A 22584-nucleotide genomic window follows, 5' to 3' on the forward strand; every position below is an offset into this window, starting at 1 on the left:
CAGCGATATTATTGTGTCGCAAGGAATGTCTGGCCTAGTTGCCAACTTACTAGGGCTCGCGGGCCACATCAGGTCCACTGGTTTGCTTTATTCGGCTCGTTATACTAAATGGTCTTAAAATATTGAATTTAATACTTTATTATTAAACTAAAATGTTTGTCGGATGCAAAACTAAGCTATATTTTTGATAAAACTAAACCTCCGTATAAATTTGACTAATACGTATTTTACTTTCTTTCGTTTTATAATAATTAAATAAAATAGCTTGATAATAAATTGCAAAGCCAAAAATGCCGATTAGATCGGCACCAACTTGTTTAAGACGTTTCGATACGAGCTTGTATCATCTTCAGTTAATGTCATTAAATATATTATGAAGCTACATTACAGTTCCCTGCATAGTGTACCTAATTAAAACAGGGTTAGCCAAATATCCTATATCCGGCCCGCGAACGCCAATCCGCATACAATTAGCCGGCCGGTGATTTAGGACTAAAGTTGTGTGACAACTTGTCTAGATTATTCGAGTCCTTTACTCGTCGTACACCACAGCGCTATTAACCAACCTATAGTTCTGAACAAAAATCATGCTATGTCATGCTGAACTAAAACTCGAAACACAATATGTTACACAATATTAGTCGGTTTAAGCTTATTTTTCAGTGACGTCGAGCTTCTAAACAAGTGGTTGTTACACATTTTAAGCTTGCGGCACACAAGCAATAACGCAAATTCGTGACACACCACAAAACCATGCAATTTAAACTTATCGATGGCCCTTACTACAGTAAAACATTTATAAAGAGCCTTGAGGGCTGGTGGTCGCGGGCCGGACAACTGCAAAGATTTGGAAACCTTTATGAAATTTGTCGTTTGATTTAAAATTGAATTCAACTTTAGCTTTATTTTGCATCCTGGGCCCAGTTTGGTTACCCCTGATAACAGACAATGTTCTATGAAGTCTCGCATCTTTGCTTGCTCGCATGTCTATTTGTTATACAAATAGGTTATTTTTTTTTAATTTACGAAAATGTGCCACTGCAAACAGTGAGAATCACTTTTCTCACCAATTTTTGTATGTTGGAATTTTAATCATTTATCCATGGATTATTTTGTTTAGCATGTACAGGTCAAAAACTTTCTATGATATAGCTTTTAATATATCATTTTATTGCAAACCTTCATTAACAGTGTCTAACATCGCAACTATAACGACACGAACACAAAATTTCGGAAAGTGGTGGCAAATTGATAGCGGTTTTGATCAATGATGATTTTAACCTGTTGTACAACATCTGCCTATCGAATTCGAATAGCTTGCGAAAAAACTTGTAACACAGTAATTGTTTTAACACGTACTTTAAAGTGGGTGCACAGTCTTAGATACAAAGCGTGGAGTACAAAAAAATTGCAACTTTGGGGTGCCTTGTGATAAATTACGGTTAAGAGCAGACGCCAAAAACACGTGAAACGAAAAAAGCACAGTCAGAACACGAACACATATAATCTATATTATGCTTTACGAATTTTATATAATTATTCGGTATCCACACTTTTGTACATTTAAAGCGCGAAAAGGCCGGACCAAATTGTAATATTTCGTACATTGCAGAAGGAAATGGAATCGTGGGTATACACACAGCTAAAATTATTCACATTTTTGCAGAAAGGTTAAATGCTGAGTAACAGCTACAGGCAAGACTTGTAGCAAAAATTATCAAACTTACTAAAAAAGTTAGATAGCTTTGAAGAATAAATGCTGTACGCGGCAGAAATATGGGTAACGACTAAAAATTTGTCAAAAAAAAGTACTGCTATACTTTTGAAACAGATCGTTTAAGTTGCTCTTAAATTTTTCCAAAATAAAATATTTTTGTAGGCACGGAATTATTAGCCTTACAAAAAATCGCATATACCACTAAATTGTATCACGAAAAAGCTGTTCCAAGCTGTTGCTGCGAACTTTTTTAATAACCAGGCGGGCCAACTGAACCTTTGCGTCGTTATTACTAAAATCAAGTAAAAAACACGCTGGGCTATTACGGGCAGCTGAATGGGCAGTGCTTTTATGATTCGTTGACAACCGACATTAGCGACTTGAGCTTTTGTTCAGCGTCGTTTACTTTCTCGCTGAATTCGTCCTTGAGGTTAAGTATCTAAACAAGCAAAATAATAAATGCTGTTGAAAAGCGATTTAGAAAATGACCCGCCTAACATGAAGAAAGAATTTTTACCTGGTGAAGTTGGGTGACTGCATTTTCCAACTTGGATCCAACAGTGCTGCAATCGAGAAGAACAGCGTTAAAAAGTGTAAGACAACAAGAAAATCTCACTTAACTCAATGAAATAAATTGGCGAAATTGGCAATAATAATGTTTGCACATCGTTTTGTAGTTTGTTAATGAAAAAGCGGTGCGGTTTGATATTTGTCCCAATAATGTGGTATGTAGCATACAACGTATCGAGGCTATCGAAGTAAGGAAATTAATTTGACTCGATAAGGTCAGGTGGGAAACAGGTAGTTTGCCAGGTGAGCTATTTTATTAATTCGCACTTACGGCCGCTTAAACACTTATGGTCCCATGGAGCCAGTCACAATTTTCTGGTAGTGGCCGTTGAGAAAATCAGTTATTTTTGTTAGTCTAACTAAAAGCATTAAGTGGAGGCTGGATTATAACCAGAAATTGTACGACCCGGTCGCTTTGGGCTGGCTATTGGTTCCAAGTGGAAATTAAATGGTCCTGTGTCGCATGAAAAATGAAGTCGCATGAATCCAGTTCTAACACTATTAAAGCAGGATACGTATTCTTGTTTTAATTGTTGACCGCAAAGGAAAAGTCAGCTGGTATCCGCTGTCAAAACGTCGTTACATACAGGAGTTTTCCAACGTGCGGAGCAAAATATATTGCCCGAGTAAGTCTTTAGTTCAGGGGTTCTTAAACTGGGGTCCATGGACCCCCTGGGGGTCCGTGAACTAGTTTTAGGGGGTCCATGGTGGCCTAGTTAAAAACTAGTGTATACTTAAAGCAATCAATTTTTAAAAGAAAACACTTTAATTTAAAATTAAACGGTTTTGGAATGAATGTATAGTTAGGCTCCATTTAACTTTCACATTTTTCGGACCGAAATAACAGAGTCATGAAGTCTATTTGTTTTGTGACGTCAATTTATGACGTCATTTTGGAGAATTTCCTGTTTACCGGGGTCCATTCAAAGCAAAAAAAATTTTAGGGGTCCGCGATAAAAAAAAGTTTAAGAACCCCTGCTTTAGTTGAATGTCCGCGGCACAAATACTCGGACGAGTCTAGTTTTATGGCCCATTTAAATAAAACATGTTGCCAAGCTTTTATTTGCAAATCTACAGAGAATACCGGCACTAATTTGGTTAAATATGTTGTCGCTCACGCAATATAGCTTCTATGGTCTGGCAACTTCTGTAGCTGTAAAACTGACGCATGTTTAAATGTAAGAGTATAGGCGTTTATTCCATACTGCACAAAAGCCCCTTATCAACAGTATACTGACGAATGGGGACCACCTGAAGAATAGAGCTCAGTTTGCCAACAATTAGTTAAGGTGAATCTGATCGTTGACAAATGCGTTCGGACAAATACATATTCGGCCCATCGGTTTAAAAGATTCCCTGTACTATAAATTTTTTTGTCAAACCCCCGATTTTTGTCAAACGAGATCTCTGGATTTTATGCGCTGATTTGTACGTAACTACCACCAGCAAATGAAGACAAGTCACAGACAACATGCGCCATCAATGGTGTCCATTATGACGTTCGGCGCTATACACCGATTAATATTTTACGCACATCGATCTATTTCTCTATTGCAAGGAGCTTAAGCTATCGATCAGATGTGAATAAAAGCACAACACATTGCCACGGGTTTCGGAAAAACCCTTGAAAAATTGACACACGAAAATGGTGGTGGCGAACTTACGCTTCATATTTTGCAAAATAAAAGTTTATTTTCCGGGAAAACCGGGATAAGACATCAGATACCAAACTAGGAGCTGCGATACAATTCTCCCTGGACGCGACATAATAATAAAATGCGTCTATTAATAGTCTATATTCGTAAAAGTGTGTCGCATGCAAATCTAAACTAGATGTTGATGAAATTTTATAATAAAGGAAAATTTGATATAGCGGACTATTTTTTGTTAAATAATTTGCCTAGCCTTCCCACAGTTTTTTAATAACAGGTCTAATAATTTTGACACACAACTTTTAACCTGGCCCATGATTGTCAGTTGTTACAGTTATCCGAATAAATCAAAAAAAAGGTTGGTGACCCCTTCATTTGACTGATTTTTTGGTCATCGGGAATTTTTCGGGGAGACATTTCCGGGTAAATGTCGAATAGCGTGAATGATAATTGTAAATAGATAACGATAAAGCGGGTATTATGTGAGAGCGATTCTACATGGCGACTACGTAGCCCATTACACACTATTGTCGTTACCTGACCGGCACCACAACGTATATTGGTACGCGCGACAGTCTGAAACAACATAAGCCAAACGGTGACGTCACAACGTCTAAATCGTTACGTCACACATAAACACCACCGTGCATCGCTACATTGAGCTGCGCGTGGTCTTACCTATTTCTTCAAGCACAATCGAAAGCTTGATAAAAAAATCAATAAATGAACTTAAAAGTTAATTAAATACTAACACACAGTAGGTCAGCACTGACGTAAGTAATGGTACGTCCAGTTATATAATATCTGTAAATTTGTTACATATATTAACCTTAAAAGTCATGATGCTAATTGCCATGGCGTACAAAAAAGTACAATATAGTTGTTATTAAGAAGAATAACGAAAACAAGGCCGTGCGAAAACACTCTCATTAAAGTGAAACACGAACTCAAGTTGTACAAACGCTGTTTGCTCAAAAGAACAACATTTAATTTAGCGATTAGTTGGTCGCGGAAGACAACGACTCAACCCCCAAACCAGTCGTTAATAGAAAAAAGCGGATAACGCAAATTTGGTATTCGCGCTGCTGATATTACCTGAGTTCCGTTTTGTACCAAGTTGGCTTAGTCGAGTCGGATTCCTGCTGGGTTTGAGTCGAAACATGATTGCTGGATATCTGCAACAAAATTAAATTATAGATTATACAATTACATTAAATCTGTTAAAAATAAACCTATGTTGAGCTGACGCTTTCAAACTTTGTGCCTCAAGAGATAATAGCGCCACGAAACTATATTTAATTTTTAAATTCAACCTATTTGTAATACACCGAAAAGCCATCGCAGATTCGCCGAATCTGTCGATCTATGATGCAAGCAGAGCAAGCCAGAAAAACAACTGGCCTGCAGTGAGGTTCGAACTCACGACCTCCGGTCAAGCCGGGACGGTCGCTCTACCAACTGAGCTATGCAGGCTCAGAGAGGAGCAAGTCGAGAAGCAACCATGCGCCAATACTTGCACATTTTGTTAGTACAAGCAACTTCACACTGGGGGATCATCAGTCCGTATCAATCAATGAAAGACACACACAAACATATGTGTTTAATAACATCTGTGATCTAGCCCCTCGGAAGTTGCTTTATGACCAACGATTACGGCTTCCGTATCAATAGTACACCGAAGATGGCTTTTCGGTGTACTATTGATACGGAAGCCGTAATCGTTGGTCATAAAGCAACTTCCGAGGGGCTAGATCACAGATGTTATTAAACACATATGTTTGTGTGTGTCTTTCATTTATTTGTAATACAGGTAGACATGCCGTTAATCATGTGAGACTTTGTACACCGTGTTTTTATAATTTAGATAACATAAAATATTACGCCATTTACCTATTGCCAGGAGCAACCGTGGCAATAAAATTTCCAGAATAATCCTTTGTTGCAGCAAATTTGTTTTGTATTAAGGCAGAGGGTGATTATTTTTAAAATTTCTCAGTTTGCCGCAATCTGCAAAAGTTAAGGAACCACTGCTCAAAACGGTCCAGAAACTATTGCAGCGCAAAATCCCTTTCTACCATATCGTATTCATTGAAATCACATTAGAGCAACATGAATTAAAGCGATTTAAGCTCCTGCCAAGAGGTAAACGATAATATGAAGATAGACTCGTGGACTTCAATTACATAATCGACCATTTGTACTGAAAATAAAGTGTATTTAACATTTCGTTATCAGAATATTCACATTAAGTCTGTAAAGATGAATATTAATAAAAAAAAAAAAAAAATTGTAAAACATTTTGCGTCTCACCGAAGTGCAGGGCTGGTTGCCGCGCATGCGCAGTTGCTCCCGCTTTTGCGATTGCTGCACCGTTTGTTGAATTTCCTTGAGAAACAAAACATAAATTCTTATCAAGTAAAAAATTAAGGCCGTTGCAATTCCATGCGATACTTAGTTCGCCTTTTCAAACGACATCTAACCCTCTTACTCGCGCTACGAGGTAATAGGATTATGTTTATATCTGACGAAATGCAATTTTATTGAAACTAGCATAACAAAGCCAGGGTTCAGGAAGCGAATATAATATTGAAATTTAAAAGCGTACCCTTGGAATTATTTCGTTCTATAGGACCTTTATCAACAAAAAAACATTGCGCTCTTTATTCAATTAACAAATCCATACCTGAAATGTTTTGCAAAATAGTAAAGGCGAAATTTTGCTCATGCCTGCCCTAAACCGACGACGGCTTACCAGAAGTTTGTTGAGGTTGTCGTTCTGCTGATGCAGTTCGTCGTTTTTGCGCGTCAGGTTCGCGATCTCAGTTTCTTGCCTGCAAAAAAACAGAAACGCGGTTAGACGACCAGAGTCTCGGATCGATTTAGGCCGCTAACGAATACGACGTTACGGCTGCTTTGACGTCAACAACGACTTTTTACTGTGATTTTACAGAATCGAGTTTCACGGCCCAACGTAACTGAACCACCTGCCTGACGAACACTTTAATCGTAGTGAAGCTCAAGTATAAACAGCGGGATATATATTTTTGAAACGTCGTTAAAGCTTAAGCGTTTAAAATGCGTAAACGTCAATCGCGAAAAAAAAGCGTCAAGATTTTTTAGCATGTTTTAAGTATACCCAAATAAAAGTATTTATTTCACCCGAAAACAGAACTGTCTTTATGCCATAATGGTTGGTCACAGTAGCGTCTTGCGCGAAAAACGCTATAGCTTCACCAAATTACGTAACGCGTTGCAAGGTTTAGGGGAATTTCCACGCTTCGAACCGAAATTTCCACGCTCCGAACAGAAAGAGTCGCCCAAAGTTTAAGTATTTCAACTTTAGCGTTTTTTATGCTTAAGCTACTGACGATTTATGTTAACGCAAAACGCATGTACAGTGCGAACCAACAATCATCCTTTTTTATAGATATCTTTAAATTTTTTTGGGGGGGTTGGCGTTAAAAAAAGTTTAACAACCACTGGGCTACGGTCTAATAACAAAAAACGAAATAAAACACGCGTTTAAGGACCCACCTCTTCTTGTGCGTTTCCTCGCTCTCTAGCACTTTGTAAAGTTGCTCGAGCGCCGACCTGACGATCTTGTATTCCTCCTGCATCTCGTCCAGCTTTGCCTCCAGATCGACACCGGAGGCCGCACGACTCTCCATCCTTTGGATGTCGTCGGATGCGGCTGCGGAAGAGGAGGAATAAAGGGAGCGAGGTTTAGACGGTTTGCTCATGCATTGGACAGTTTGTTGATGTCGAAACATCGCTCGTTCTTTATTGGGGGACTGTATCACCATTCAATGAATACCGCAACATTACGAAACTGTTGGGTGTCACAGTACAAGGAAAGGACGGTATTGCTCGTACAAACAGAAGCATATAGATTTTACTGTGATAAGATGTTTAACTTGTTTGACAAATATTGCTACTTTGAAATATTGCGTAAATATAACTTTCGTTGTGTTCTTATGCAAACATTTTTTTTTGCTTTATCACCATTCGTTAAATATCGCGCCATTACGAAAATGTTGGGTGGTCTAATTGGAGGAAGAACGGTATTGCTCGTACAAACAGAAGCATATAGATTTTACTGCGATAGCTTGTTCAACTTGTTAAAAATATATTGCTACTTCGTATTGTTTTAAAATGGCCCCCAATAAAAATTTAGCAATATTATGCCCAAAAATGGAAAAAACAGACAGCCATCAGAAATTTTGCGTTAATAGGTTTTTCGTCGTCGTGTTCTTACGTCACACATTTATGATAAATCATAAAAATAAGGCAAGCTTTTAATTTACAGACAACATGATACCAGCATACCCGAAACAGACATTTTGTTAATGTTTAAGATAGATTTAACTGACGTTACCTTTTTATAAGATCGTTTGTCTATTATTTTTTTTACTTTTTCGATTTCTAGACCAGCTTCGTAATGATAAATTTTACAATCCAATCGATCAGTTAAAAATATGCTGTTCTTGTTTTACACGAGAGTATAAGAATTAAACAATCCGATGCTAAACTGCGGATGTTGCAAAACAAACGCAAACTTAGCTCACCTCTGGTTCGAAGAGGGCTCGCGTAGAGTTCAGCTTGGGCTGTTTCAGTCGACTCTATGTTGGCGAGGTGGTCCTGGTCCATCATCCCATTCAAACCTGTTGTAAACAAAAACAAATAAAAAAATGTGGCCGTTTTCCTGGCAAACTTCAGAAGGCGTCTGCATTGTTCGAAACACTAGTTTTACCTGCCAGCCAGTCGTTTAAATAGAGAAATGTTAAGCCCTTTTCAAGGGTGTTTACAGTTCGGCCACTTTCAAAACAAGAAAACAATTGCGCAAAAAGCTGTATTGCATGATTTTCCACATTTCGTTCACAAAAATCTCAAAACGAAAATATGATCACGAAATACTTGCTTTTTTATTCGCTTCAAAGTTAAAATGCTGTCTCACGTTTTTGCCACATACCTTGCGGGTTTCGGTAGCGCCAAAGAACGCGCAGGTTCTTCCAATTTCGCCGTTCAAGGTGAGCCATTTAAGTTTAGCAGACCGCAATCCAAACAATCATTAAATAGTTAACTCGCAACGCTCGACAACGTTTGCCAACCGAGACAACAAAGCGTTCAATAAATTAACGTTGATTATTAGCGTTGGGCCTAGGTAGGGCGATGCTATTTGCAGAAGCATAAAGCATGTCGTCTAATCGACTAACGCGATCCTACAGCGGCTGGCAGCTCGCGGCCCTAATTAAAATCGGGCGCAAGGTAATAGTCACAGCTACTCGACCTCCTTCCAACAGCTTGTTCACAGCTCGGTGCTGGCTCGGTGTGAGAATTGTCTTGTCACGGTGTGGGGCATCTGCGAAACGATAGAAGGGAAAAGTTTTATTGGTTTAATAATGTTAATTATGGAATGTTAGCCACCCAATTCTGCCAACTCGAATGAGGTTTAATTTGGGTCTGATGTTAAAAATGAGGTTTAATTTGGGTCTGATGCGTTTAATTGTTTAGTTGCACATACACCAATATTCGCGTTTATACATTACGTTTCAGTATGTACCATATTAATATAAATGTTAAGTTTCAAAATGTAGGCTCGTTTTTACGAACGAGTTATTGGGTTTTTTCTAAAAGTAAAAATATCAAAAACAAGACAAAAAGCTTTGCCATTATTGTATGAAATGTAACAACAGCAGAACAGTCTTGCAAAGTTAGTTATTCAAGTCAGACACTAATAAAAGATCTTAAAATATATATGTCTTTTAAGATCTTTTAATAGTGTTTTACTTCAATTGCTAGCTTTGCTATAGAGTATAGACTATTCTGCTGTTACTGAACAGGAAAAAAGGTCGATATTTATCTTTCAAGGGTCAAGGTGATTCCCAAAACACATATTTAGTGCAACATTGCAACAAAAGTAAAACATCCGGGTCTACTTTACGCCTTATTACTCAGCTATCAACAGGCGTGAGTTTAATTGCTGCTTATAAAGAACGAGCGATGTCAACAGGCGTGAGTTAAATTGCTGTTCTAGCACCAATTTTTTGACAAGAAAGGCGTACAACAAAATCAATAATTTATGCATTGTTTGTTAAGTATAGAAGGGTTCGCATACTTTGATCAGAATGGACTTGTGGCTTCTCAGGACTGGAAAGGGTGCTTCTGATGGAGTAGTCGCCCATCAAAGCCGTGCTGTTTAAACTGGGCAGGTCCTTGGGAGTGATAAGACAACATTACCAATTACTTCAAATAAGTATAAGTTTAAATATGATTGTGATAGATTCGCAGAAGTATACTTGCCGATTCGTTAATTGAACTCTTCAAATCGTCACATACCTTGTTCAGTTCGCTAAAACAACTTTCAGGAGGTTCAAGTTGAACATATATATATTTAGCAGAAACTATATTACGAAACGTAATGTCGATCAATTTTTATAATTTTTTGTTCACGACTAATAAATCGTGCACTAATCTTGACATTAGTTTGGTTCGCAGTATTAAACATTCTTGTTTTGTTGGAGTCTTGTTTATCAAGGGGTTTTACAGCAGTAAACCGTTAAACCTTATCACGAAACTGCTTTGATCACTATAAGAATACGTCAAGGCTAAACAAGATGAACCAAGCGGTCCGCATATGAGGCGCAACGGGCTTCAGTTTACCAAATATTTTCCCAGAAGGGAAGGCCTCCTAACAGACAAATTTTATGAACGGAAATTTAAACCACAAACAATGAACAAAACTGTCTATTATTGACAGAGGCGTCACGCCGTCACATAAAAATTATTCCTTTAAATTGAAATTATTCCTTTAAAACAGGGTAAGGTGGCAAAAGGTCAAAATATAACGCAAAACACTTTTCTTTTACTATGTGGATACCATATAGTATTCTACCAAGCAAGGGAAACAGACAGGTCATATCCTCGCAGACAGAAGAGACGTTGCGCTACAATTCCCAAGATAGATACAACGTGTTTTCTTACTTTGAAGCGATAAATTGTTTTTTAAGCGAAACCACCAAACCAAATGTTTACCTCCATTGCACTAAGATTTGGATCATCTTCCTCGAAATTGACCTGCTTTGATCGATCGTTGTGCTTTGCTGAAAATACATGTTGCAGATTACAGCGGAGATTAACATGAAATTGCCTTAAAAATTTACACCAAACAATATTTTTATCCAAGTTGACTAAAAAGTTGTGATAAAATATAGTGGAAGTTTATTCAGGTTACAAAGGCATCTAAGATTACATAAATGTGTGTTGCTTGAATATGGTTAAACGAATTGATATTGATGACATTTATTTATTTTGGTATAAATATAATTATCTATTGGAGCTGTATCACAAATATTTGCTTTCAAAGGTACCATTTTTTTCCTTTTTCTTAAATAAAAATTATTTTTTAATTACCTTTACCGCAAGTTCATTTAACACTGAAAAATCGATTTGTGAAATAAGGAATTCTCAGTAAATATATGGGGAGTTCAATTCGGTAGCCAGTTAAAATAACTAACATTTACAAAATTCACTGATTTAAAGTGTTAACACTCATACAGAGTAAACAAAACCGAAATGTTGGTTAACTAATACGTTAGCTACCTGTTTTGTTGTCAGTTGCAAACACATTGTTTTCTTCTACTTCGGACAACTTGCTCTCCTTATTATGTTCTGTTTCTTGCATCTGACTATTAAGAGTTGCAGAAAGCGACTCTTTTTCAGGAGACAACACTTTTCTAACAGGGGAAACACTTCCACTGGAAGAACGTATCCGCCTTCTTTCAGTGACGCCATACATTTCTTCTGGAGCATAGTTGCCCTCTTGTTTGCTGGATAACAAATAAACTTATTGTGTCAATCTTAAGTACGAGCAGTTGATATTAAATTTACTAAAAAAATGTGATGGACTGAACTAAGAAATCTATTTTTTTATTTGCAAAATCTGCAAATAGAAAAGGTCAAATAAAGACTTACACCCTCCAATGGCCGAATGTTACAATTTCTGGGTTTTCAAGTATTCCCTTGTAACGCTCATTCTGTTTCAGGCGCTCTTGCATTCGTGCAATGTCATGCTTAACGGAGTCTCCTTAACAAATAGCATCAAGAATTATTAGAGTTTTTTTTGTCAAACTGATTAAAACTTTTTAATATATAAACCGGTTAAAACTTGCAGTTGATTCAGTTTCTAAATTAAAAAACAAACAAAGAAAGATTTGATAATAAAATTTTAACAGAATTTTGTCATATAACACATATTGTAAATTAAGTACATAACCTTAAAAAATTAACTTTTTTATGTTTTAGTTTTATAAAACTGTATTCTACAATTTCAAAATATACAACATTTGCAGCCATTCAAAAAGTACCCTTTACCTGCAGCGCGATCTGGTTGGTTGCCATCAGTGTAAGAGGACGAAGCAGTGTTGGTACTGTATCCACTTTCATCACTGTTGCCAGACAATAAGCGCTGGGAAAATAAAACATGGGTTTTTGTAATGTCAATTTTAGTCAAAAAAACAATACATATCAAGTTCATAATTATAGCAGTTTTGCTATTGTAATAGCTCATATCAGAATGATAAAGTAACTTTAACTGTAATTACAAGAATATCAACATAATAAGTATTGTACTAGTATACATTGTATAGCCTATTTGTTAAACATTCCGGCAAATCCCCCAAAAGAGATAAACATTTAAAGGGCCAAATTCCAATTTAAACACTCCTAAAACAACAAAAACTGTTCAAGATTAATGAGACTCTTCATTTATTTTTACAACTTTACATAGGGTTAATGTACCCTGGCTCTAAGAAAAATATTTTGAACACCAGATGTATTTAAGGCTACTATGGATGCTTTGTAATTATATTCTGCTTTTTATGACAACACATTTTTTTCACTTAACACCTTGTAAATCAACAGCAACCAATAATAGAATAACTTACATCGCAATGTCTTAATCCTGGAACAAATCTGTGGTGCAGCATGTCTCATCAGTTATACACCCTAATACACTTTCGGGCAACCTTCACTAAAATGCTAAATCTATCTGCAACAAGTACAATGGATGCACGACTACTTTCTCATGGTGATACTACTACTTCCAGTAAGCAGAATTTTCATACTAAACTGAGCAATGCCAGTACACATTGACATTGAATAATTAATTTACTGGTGTATCTCACATGCCTTTAAATGACAGAACCACCTATGGGAATAAATTATGCCACTCTGGGACCCGTGGTTTGACTTGCTACTAATTTATCCATGAATAATGTCAGGTTTCTGACATGAAAAACCAAAACCTGACATACAACTGTTTGTCAATTTGTTGCTGCCAATAAAACACTTCCCTCAATTGAAACACTAAAATAACCCTAACAGAAATCTGTCAATGCAAATATCCACCTTCTTTCCATATATATACAATATATATTTATATATACTAGTGTGAAAATCAAAAAAAAAATCTATTTTGCTAATTCTCTAAACTGGATGTTGCAGCTTGAATAAATTCCTGTTTCGCGACTATGCTTTTCAAAAAACTATAGGAGAACACAATACAAGTGCCACACATCTTACAAATCATGCAGCAGTTGCCATTTTCCCAATGAGTGACATTTTGATCACAATCATGTACTATATATGAACTTCAGGTTAGGTTAAACCAAGTTTTAGCCATTTTAATAACAATAAATCCTAAGTAGAAAACATACTCCACAACTAATTCCAATTTAGGTAAGCAGTTGTTAATCCAGCAGCTCAAAATCCCAATTAGCTAACAACTAGCTTTCAAATAGCCTGCACTCAACTGAGCAATTTCAAAGCACAAATGAAAGTGTTATACATGCATTTTCCTGTTCACACAATAAGTTTTCATGTTTGCACTGAATTCAACTTTAAATGGCATATTGGTGTTTCATATGACGCCCTTTGAAAACGGTTAACATAAAATTGGTAAAACAAGTTACAAACACCTATAGTATTTGACTGCAAGGCTATATATTTTAATAAAATTTAAAAAATAAATGTTTTCATGGTTAAAAGTTTTTGTTGTGAAATATCTCAAAACAAAAAATAATTATCTCCTAACAGAAAAATACACAAAAACAATTAATTTAAAGTAAAGATATTTACCTTGTTAAAATGCTCTGATGCCCGTCTTCTTGGTCTACTTCGTCCAGAATTGAGTCTTATTTCGCTCTGTGCTGGTACACTTGACCTACGATTGAGATTGATTCTTGGTTCAGGCAATTCTTCAGTGTCTGAAGTATCAGCATTCTCGCAGGCTTTTTGAGGTTTATCCGAAGACTCCGAAATCTCATTGGTGGAAGTGATGGTTTTCTCTGGTAGATCGTCTTCAACTAATTTTTCATCGGACGATAGAGATTCTTGGCTGTTTATAAGTCTGTTTCTCAGTCTTGGCGGGCGCACAACTGGTCGGGCGATCCGCGGACTTTTGACACCAGCATTTTTCTTGTTGACAGAACCTATGACAGCTCTATAAAGATAAGAGTATTAAATAGTTTTAATACAGTCAAATATTTAATTGCTAATATGCTAATATATACAGCTGCCTTAAATCTTTAAGTTAAATCTTTATATTTACATAAACGTTAAATAAAAGGAAATGGTAAATATTATAAACATTAGATAATATATTAATTGCTAAATATAAAAAAATTCCAATTAAATATAGTTATTTCGTGAAGACTTCATTTTACAAAAACACCTACCGAACATCAACATTTGCAGTTTCTGTTTTAACACTGGATTGATATTGTTTTCTTCTCTCTACTCGTGTTGAAAGAGTTTCACTTGAACTCTGTAAAATAAAAAAGCATGTAATTTAAAAATTATCCTTAGAATTTATTGGCTGATGAAGCTATTTGGTGTACGACTGTTTTAATCAATTACCCAAGGGATTAATTCACTATGTAACATTATTATAATAACTTTGTCAGTTAACTGAATTTCAAAAAGGTGTTAACGTATATATACTTGAAATACAGTTAATCTGTGACATAACCACAACATTTATAGAACTACTCTTGACATGTCAAGATTAACTTAAATTTAAAACATTTTTCAAAGCCTAAAATGTTGTACATATGTGAGCGTAATTATGTTGTGCTTATCTGTCACAAGTGTAACTATTTAAGAATCATAAAGAAACAAAAGTGACTGAAATAATTATTTGTAGATTTATGCATCTGGTGAAAAACTGGACAAGGATAAAGTGATTAAAAAAAAGTAAAGTTCCTAATACTCCAACTAGGTTACTAACCATACCATTTGCAGTGAAATGAGATGTCTGTTTCATTGGCATCATTGATCCACATAAAACAATCAACAAGCTGATTTGACTAATGGCCTTGAAGTAATTAAAATTACCTTAAATTCATCTCCTGACAGTTGCCTTGAATTCCTGCGAGGAACATTCATGGCCGAGTCAATATCACTTGACCATTTTCCACTTCCCTTAGAAGACGCGGAAGTACGAGAGGGTCCGGAAACTTTCTGGAAAGTTTTTTCGCTGATATCAGCTTTCCCATTGTATCTCTGCATTGCGCTTGACTCTCCATAGCCTCGTGAGCGCCTTCGGGTTGCCAAAGTAGTTGACGATGCTTCGCTGGCACCTGTAAGTGTCCTCACATAATCCATTGCTTGTGCAGGCGATAGTTTTTCACTAGGAAGGCCGACTTTATCCTGCTGTACAGGCCCCCTTGTCTTGGCTGATTTGAGCTCCCCTTTGGTTACAGGTGAAGCTTTATTTCCTGTTTGCGCTGATTTGCTTTTCGGAAAGTTTTTAGCCTTTTTTAAAAGTCTGCCACTTGGTTTTAAAGCTGCAGAGGATGGTAGCGGTAATCTTCCTCGAGTTGGGGTTTGTTCTTTTGGAGTACAGGGACTTGTTCTTCCCGATTCGGATTTCGGAGAAAGTATCTCCTGAAATCTCCGGAATGCGATTAGGTCTGGCGCATGGTTGTCAACTAGAAGTGGCGATTGGTAGTTGTCAGTGTCAAGGTGCAAAGAGTGGTTGTCGATAAATGAGGTAAACGAGGAATTATCTAGGTCTTCACTGCACACCAAACTGTTGGAATCTATGTGTACAAAAAGGAATGTTTTTTTAGTAAAATTTGATATATAGTTTGACCTAAATTGATAAAAATACATCAACTTAGTTGGATTGCAAAGTTGTTCCAAAATGGTGGTATTATATAAGTTAGCTCTCCTCAAATATTGATGTCACATTGAAAAAATATATGTGGTAAAATATACCTTTAAAAAGCCTTTAAAAGGAAAAAGTAGAGATGCATTGTAAAAAAGTCATATTCTATTTATAGATGCAATGCTAGTCAAAGTAAAACTGCAAACACACAACAATTCTATAATGAAATTTAAGTAGTTTTAAAAATTATACATTATTTATATGCCTAGCACTGCCTTTTCTTCCACTAAACAATAAGTTTTGCACTTACATAGTTTTTTAGAATAGCAGAACTAAATTAGTTTCCACCAATTCTAGTATAGAATTTTCATGCAAAATCATGCTTGTCAGAAAATATATGAGATTGATTTTATGTGTGATTATGTGTTAAAACAAGGCTAATAACTTGTTTTGCTTCGAAGCAGAAATGTTTTTTGGTACCAAATACATATTTTTGCATCAATTAGATTTTATGGCTTATTCTTCAGATGGCACCGTAGCCAAGTCTCCAGCATTCTGTCCTACTGATTGGAAATAGTTTTAGTAATATATGAATTCCAATTTTTATGTATATAGAACAACAATATTTTTACCGTCTGTTTCTAAATGTTTGATAGGCGAAAGGCCAGCAGAGGAAACAGAAAGGACTTCACAGTGTTCATCGAAATTCGCACGACCTTCTAAATAGTTTTCATGCAACGGGAGACTGTCTTCTCCAGGCCTATGCAAGTAGCTGTTATTGTTGTTTACACTAGGATTTGGCGAACAGATGAAAGCTACGTTGTTGCCGTTTTCTTCTGGCTCCAGAGGAATATTAAAGGTGGGAGGTGAAGACACACCAAGAGATTTGATTTTCGATGTGGCTGATGACTTCAGCCTAGATTTAGGGTGAGGAAGTCTACTGGCAACAGGCAGACCAGAACTCTTCGCTGACCTGTAAACATATATATCATCTAGATATCTTTTTCAAAATAATACTTCAAATAAAATATTCTTTTTACAGTCCCCTTTAAGCATAGACAGATTAGTCGGTTGGCATGTAATATCGGACAATATTCTGTTTCTACTCATATAATGGTATCAGTAAATTTGGGCAGATATTATATTTTGACAATCCCTTTTCCACAAAAAAAGAGTTTACAGAGTTTACTTAAAAGCAAACACATTTTTTTTATTTTAAACTTGTAACTTTGTCTTTTGATTTTTATGACTAAGATGTAACTGATTTAATATAGTGTTATGGCTTACTGTGTTCAGCGTCAAAATTAATATGCAACTTAAGGTATTGTAGGAATAAATAGGTAATTAACTTGAATGTTTTTGCATTTTAAATTCCATTAATTTAAATTAGTATCATTTTGAATATAAAAATAAATTGGGTTTGGAATTGCTTGGCAAAAACATTGAGTATTGGTATCGTTCCAAAAATGTAATATCAATCATTCTTTTGTCCTCTAGTCCTACAGTTTTTACAGTTTTCAGTTCTAATTCATATATTATATACCAGCCTTTCCAGGGGTGGTCTAACTATATTTACATATACAGACACAATACGATTTTGCTAGAAACATATGTTAAGTCTGGAGTGAAAATCACTGAGCCATATATTAAAGTATAAATATATACATCTCTACTTACTTTCCATGGGGTATTCTTGACTTCACAGACATTTTCATTGCAAAAATGCTTGCTGTGAACGTCAACCTTTAAGTGATCTACAAAATAAATGATTACTTTAAAAAAATATTTCAGATACATGTAAAATCTTCTAAACAACTTTGATTTACAGAATAATTTTATATAATTGTTTTGGAAAATAAATAACATATTGAAGGTTAAAAAGCAATAGTTACAACTGTTCAAGAAAAACTTACCCATTGCAAATGTAATTTAAACACCAAATGTTAATAAAATCTATACAACAACAAAAAAACAATAAAAACTATTGAACTGCCAACTGGTTGACGGGATGCCTTGAACTGACAATGCAACAATTAAAAGGTAAATGCCATTTTCAAACTGTCTGAACTAGACTTCTAACCGACAACATGCAATTATCCCAAATGAACCCATTAGCCATTTGAAAGCATATTGTTTGACAAAAAAGGGTAAAAATCTATGTCTGAAACAGTCTTTGATCATCTGTTCTGTGACCATTAAAAACAGGAACCTGGTTGATACATGTTAGTTTGCTGAAGTGAGTCTTAGACAATTCAAATATTAGCTCAAGACTATCAGGCACGTTGCCGCCAACAATCAAAGACAATGAGTCAGTGGGCCGGCTAAATCAATACCTATATCGACTGATAAGAAACAATGCATTGTTCATTATGTGATGTCCGGTCAAAAAAGCAAACATTTCCACAATAAACTATAGAAATAAATTACACTAAAGAGCCTATGCCTATATGCACAACATGGGCAGGTCGCAATATGAATTACAGCACCTTATCTGAGTCCATCAAATTAAACAATTAAAATGAAAGAGTTTATCTCTTAGTGTACTGGGTTTACCAAAATCAGTTATACAAAATATATTTAATCTAGGCTAAGTTCCAACAGAATAGTTGTCGGACAGGACCCAATTAGTGAACAACAGTTGCGCCACGATTTAACACCACTCCGCAACCACTTCAGGTTCTGCTCTACAAAAAATTCCGCCTGCCAGCTTTTAGATGCCTAGTAGGCCTTCACGTTTCAGCTTTAAGTTAAATAGCCTTAAGGACTCTTAGGTGGGTAGAGTCAGCCCCATCTGATGGCACTTAAAATTACATTGTTTGGAACGAAGCAAAATAAAGCAAGATCAAGTTACAGCTTTAGAGAAAGGAAACAGGAATAGGATCTGTTGGCATTACATGTGATTTACGCCCTTTTGACATGTTGTATTTGTTTGGAATATTGGAATGCTTTTGTGAACAACCCATACACTTGATAATTGAATCGAACGACATTATAGGTCAAGAAACATACCTTATGTTACAATTATTATAAAAACTATTAGAAAGTATTGCAAAAATAAATATATATATATTTTAAAAGCTTACCTGTAAGCTTTCATCTTCAGGCGGTCGATTTTAAATTAATACAAAGCAGCTATTCATAAATAAATAAATAATAATGATATTGTCTAATAATAAAATAAACATTTTAAACATCCTGGTCTTATAAAAGCCAGGCAGAGAAACTTTCAATTGAAAAAGTTTAATATTAAATCTCTTGGGGTAAATTTAGATGACCCTTGGGAATTGTGAGAAACAGACTATAACTCAATTATAACCAATACCTTACTAAGTGACCGAAATCCTGTAACTTTAGATTGCTGACCATTGTGTTGCAGCCATACAACTAACAGATAGTGTATCAAGTAGCTAATAATTGGCATTAAGGCGAAAATTGTTTTGCTTAATTAAATTACCAAGTCAGGTACAAGTGAAAATAAGTTGGGTGGCATCTAAATTTTGAATGATACAACTTTTTAAGTTACTATTCTTTTCAAGTAAAAAGTTGGGGAATTTTACAACGTCATCCTCTCAATCCTGCTTTAAAACCAACATATAAATCACTAACGGGTGCAAGCTTTAAAGAGGTATCCGGTCAAATAGCCTATAGTATGGACACATTACTACACCCACCCGAATGCTAACCCTAACCTAAATCAATAAATAACCATGTATTGGCCGAAGCATGAAAGAGCTATCCGGTCAAATAGCCACTTTATTGATATAGAAAGAGACCCTGTTAATCTAGAAAGCCCACTGTCATACTCTGACATACATAGCATTCAAACAAATATGCTAAACCAGTTCTTTTTAATCCGTGGGATGGTACGCATTGTGCGGATGAAAAAAATTTTAATGCGGATGACTAACGTCTTGCGGAAAAATGTGCGAATGAAAATGGTGCATGTTATTACTTTTTATTATGTGTAATACAGTAATCAAATAAGCTGGTGCGCCCACTTATGCGTTACAGCTACAGCAATATAGTCTGGTACTCTGGTATAGTGGTTCATTGCAGCTTAAGCTATCTATTTTATATCGGTCAAGGCTTACGCATATGGTTTCAATACACAAACCCTTTCATTGTTATTTCACAACAAATAAAACTAAAGGTTGCAAACTTACTGTGCTTGTTTCGTGCGGATGGAAATTTCCAAAATAAAAAAGTGCGGATGGAAATTTCATTAAAAAGCACTGTGCTAAACTACTAGTAAAAGCTGATAAACTTTATTTATGGCAACACAAAAATTATTCATAGTTTCTGGAATTTGAATAGTTGGCTTTAGAACTTCAACAGTATTATTCAAAATTTTTAAAGTGAACAAGGTGGATAATTTTGAGGTTGATTTTTTAGGTCATAATTATCTGTATATTAGCATCCAAAGAAAACATAATCTAACTTCAAAAATAAACCAACCTTAAACCGCATTTTTGTCACATTTGAATTAGAAGGTACAGAACATACTGAAATATGGGTGTGCTGTACACTTTTTCCTAAGTCTATATCCAGTAAATTTAGATCAGTAGAGCTTTTTAGACCAGTACAGGTATTGACATGAAGTTATTCATAATAATATTAAATTATTTTGTTTAATATTTATTGGTGCCTTGAACATCCAGGTATACAGGCACTGGTTAGTAACTTAGCCTGGGTTTTGTAATATTTGTATGATTTATTTCCGAATCCATTTAAATCTTTGTAATGCATACAAATAGGTATTAGTGAATGTATTGATTTAAATTACTTTGTTGCCTTGGCAATTAGGCTTTTCCTTATTTATTTCTTAGTAGCTTATCTATTACAGCACTAACTTTTTAGCAACATGTTTAATCTAACTTTATTAGCTAGTTTTGATGTATTAAATAGCGCTGATCTAGAATCCTACCATAGAAACAATTATTAAAGTAACGCACAATATTTGGGTTAAGGTGTCGGTTAATGTTTGGGTGATGGTGGGTAAAGTAATATTATATTTATTTATTAATATTTTTAGCCGACCCAAACCCAAATGCTAACATGCACCCTAACCCAAATAATCTTCATTGTGGTAGGATTGTATACCAGCACCTAAATTTTAAATCAACTAAACATTACTCCAGTCAGCTAAAACGATTTGTATACTTTCTGAACGAAATCTTATACTAAAAAAAGAAAAACAACAACACTGAACACAATTATTAATGACAACTAGCTTTACAAATATATAATAAACACGAAGTCTTAAAAATGCGGCACACCCGTGTACTTTAAACTCGTTAAACCTTAAATGTGCCGATTATGTCTGCATCAAATCAAACAAACTAAACCCCCATGTACGTTACGTATTCCGCGTCGATTTGGCGTTGTACCAGCCAGTGTTAGCTCTCCTTTGGTTAGCTGTCATGCAAAACAAGCGAAAATGGAGCCTTTTTAAAAGGACACAGCCTACAGACAACACCTTGTGCTCAAACAAAACGTGGTCCTGAAACGATCGAAGTTCAAAGTCTCTTCAAACAAAAGTGTCTACACACCTTCACGCTCCATTGATTTGTCAACAACATCTGTTGCCACTCAAGCGAAACCGACAAAAAACAGTAACAATAAAAATTAGGAAAGTTTTTGAAAACTTATACATTATAAAATAACACAATTATGTAACCCAAACATCCAAGACAAGAGTACTAAAACTGCAACTTTTCATTTATCTATTTTTGTCTAAAAAGCAAGTTAAAATATTTGGCATTTATTTTGTAAAAAATGAAAGGCAGAGTTTTCAAGGGAACAGCGAACCGCAGGCTCTTAAATTAGGATAATCGAATTATATCTAAAACAAAATACGAATTTTTTGGTTCCTGTTGTATTTCACGCGTTTTCCCTAGTCCAGGGGTGTCCAACTCAAACATGCCGGAGTGCCAATTTTAATCTTACAACTTCCCGTGCCAAAGTTTCGTAACCGAACCAATTCTTTTAAATCATGAAAGCGCTTTTTTACCAAAAATAAGAACGTTTATTTAAACTTAAAAAAATGTCTAGCAGAAATGCGCATCACTACATCAAAGTGTCTCTCGGTGAGCTGACTTTTATTTCTTCAAACCCAGCTATATTGTTGGTTGTCGTGATTGCCGCGATTGTTTTATATTGTGAACCAAACAATGGCAATTGGCTGTAGAACAAACTTAGTATTTTCTGACAATTGGCTGAATAACAAATTGAGCATTTTTTGGCAATTGGCTAAATAACAATTTTAGCATTTTTGGGGGAGGGCTTGCGTGCCATTTTTTATTAGTGCCGCTTGTTGGACACCCCTGCCCTAGTCGAAAAGCCTCATGTTCCAAGTTAAAGTTGAAAAATATCGTTTAGTGAAGGGTATAGTATAGCCTTGTATACCGCTTTTCCGCTACTTTTTATGTATTTTTTTTGCCCAATATCTTATACGCGAAACCTTTACTAAGTAAAATAAC

The 22584-nt window shown here is 35.6% G+C and overlaps 1 protein-coding gene and 1 non-coding gene across 4 annotated transcripts; both read right to left on the reverse strand.

Annotated features, from left to right (window-relative positions):
* Positions 1 to 693: 693 nt before the first annotated feature.
* On the reverse strand, positions 694 to 19385 carry LOC146138334 (uncharacterized). 3 transcript variants are annotated; one of them, XM_083393310.1, is made up of 19 exons: positions 19189 to 19385; positions 17783 to 17859; positions 16738 to 17078; positions 15331 to 16037; positions 14673 to 14761; positions 14074 to 14437; positions 12310 to 12403; positions 11911 to 12022; positions 11539 to 11765; positions 10972 to 11039; positions 10055 to 10151; positions 9227 to 9298; positions 8505 to 8600; positions 7474 to 7630; positions 6692 to 6770; positions 6250 to 6324; positions 5035 to 5114; positions 2235 to 2280; positions 694 to 2156 (listed from the first exon to the last, which is right to left on the reverse strand). In XM_083393310.1, the coding sequence occupies exons 2-19, from the start codon at positions 17818 to 17820 to the stop codon at positions 2067 to 2069; spliced, it is 2832 nt and encodes a 943-aa protein (XP_083249436.1). In that variant the 5' UTR covers positions 17821 to 17859; positions 19189 to 19385; the 3' UTR covers positions 694 to 2066. The 3 variants fall into 3 exon arrangements, with proteins under 3 accessions (XP_083249436.1, XP_083249438.1, XP_083249437.1); XM_083393312.1 differs by lacking the exon at positions 19189 to 19385 and adding an exon at positions 18019 to 18058; XM_083393311.1 differs by lacking the exon at positions 19189 to 19385 and having other exon boundaries at positions 17783 to 19133.
* Positions 5338 to 5412, reverse strand: Trnaq-uug (transfer RNA glutamine (anticodon UUG)). The gene has a single exon. It is a non-coding gene; the product is annotated as a tRNA-Gln (tRNA).
* Positions 19386 to 22584: the final 3199 nt, after the last annotated feature.

The sequence above is a fragment of the Ascidiella aspersa genome, chromosome 7, assembly GCF_963924565.1.
Source record: "Ascidiella aspersa chromosome 7, kaAscAspe10.2, whole genome shotgun sequence".
Classification (NCBI taxonomy): domain Eukaryota; kingdom Metazoa; phylum Chordata; class Ascidiacea; order Phlebobranchia; family Ascidiidae; genus Ascidiella; species Ascidiella aspersa.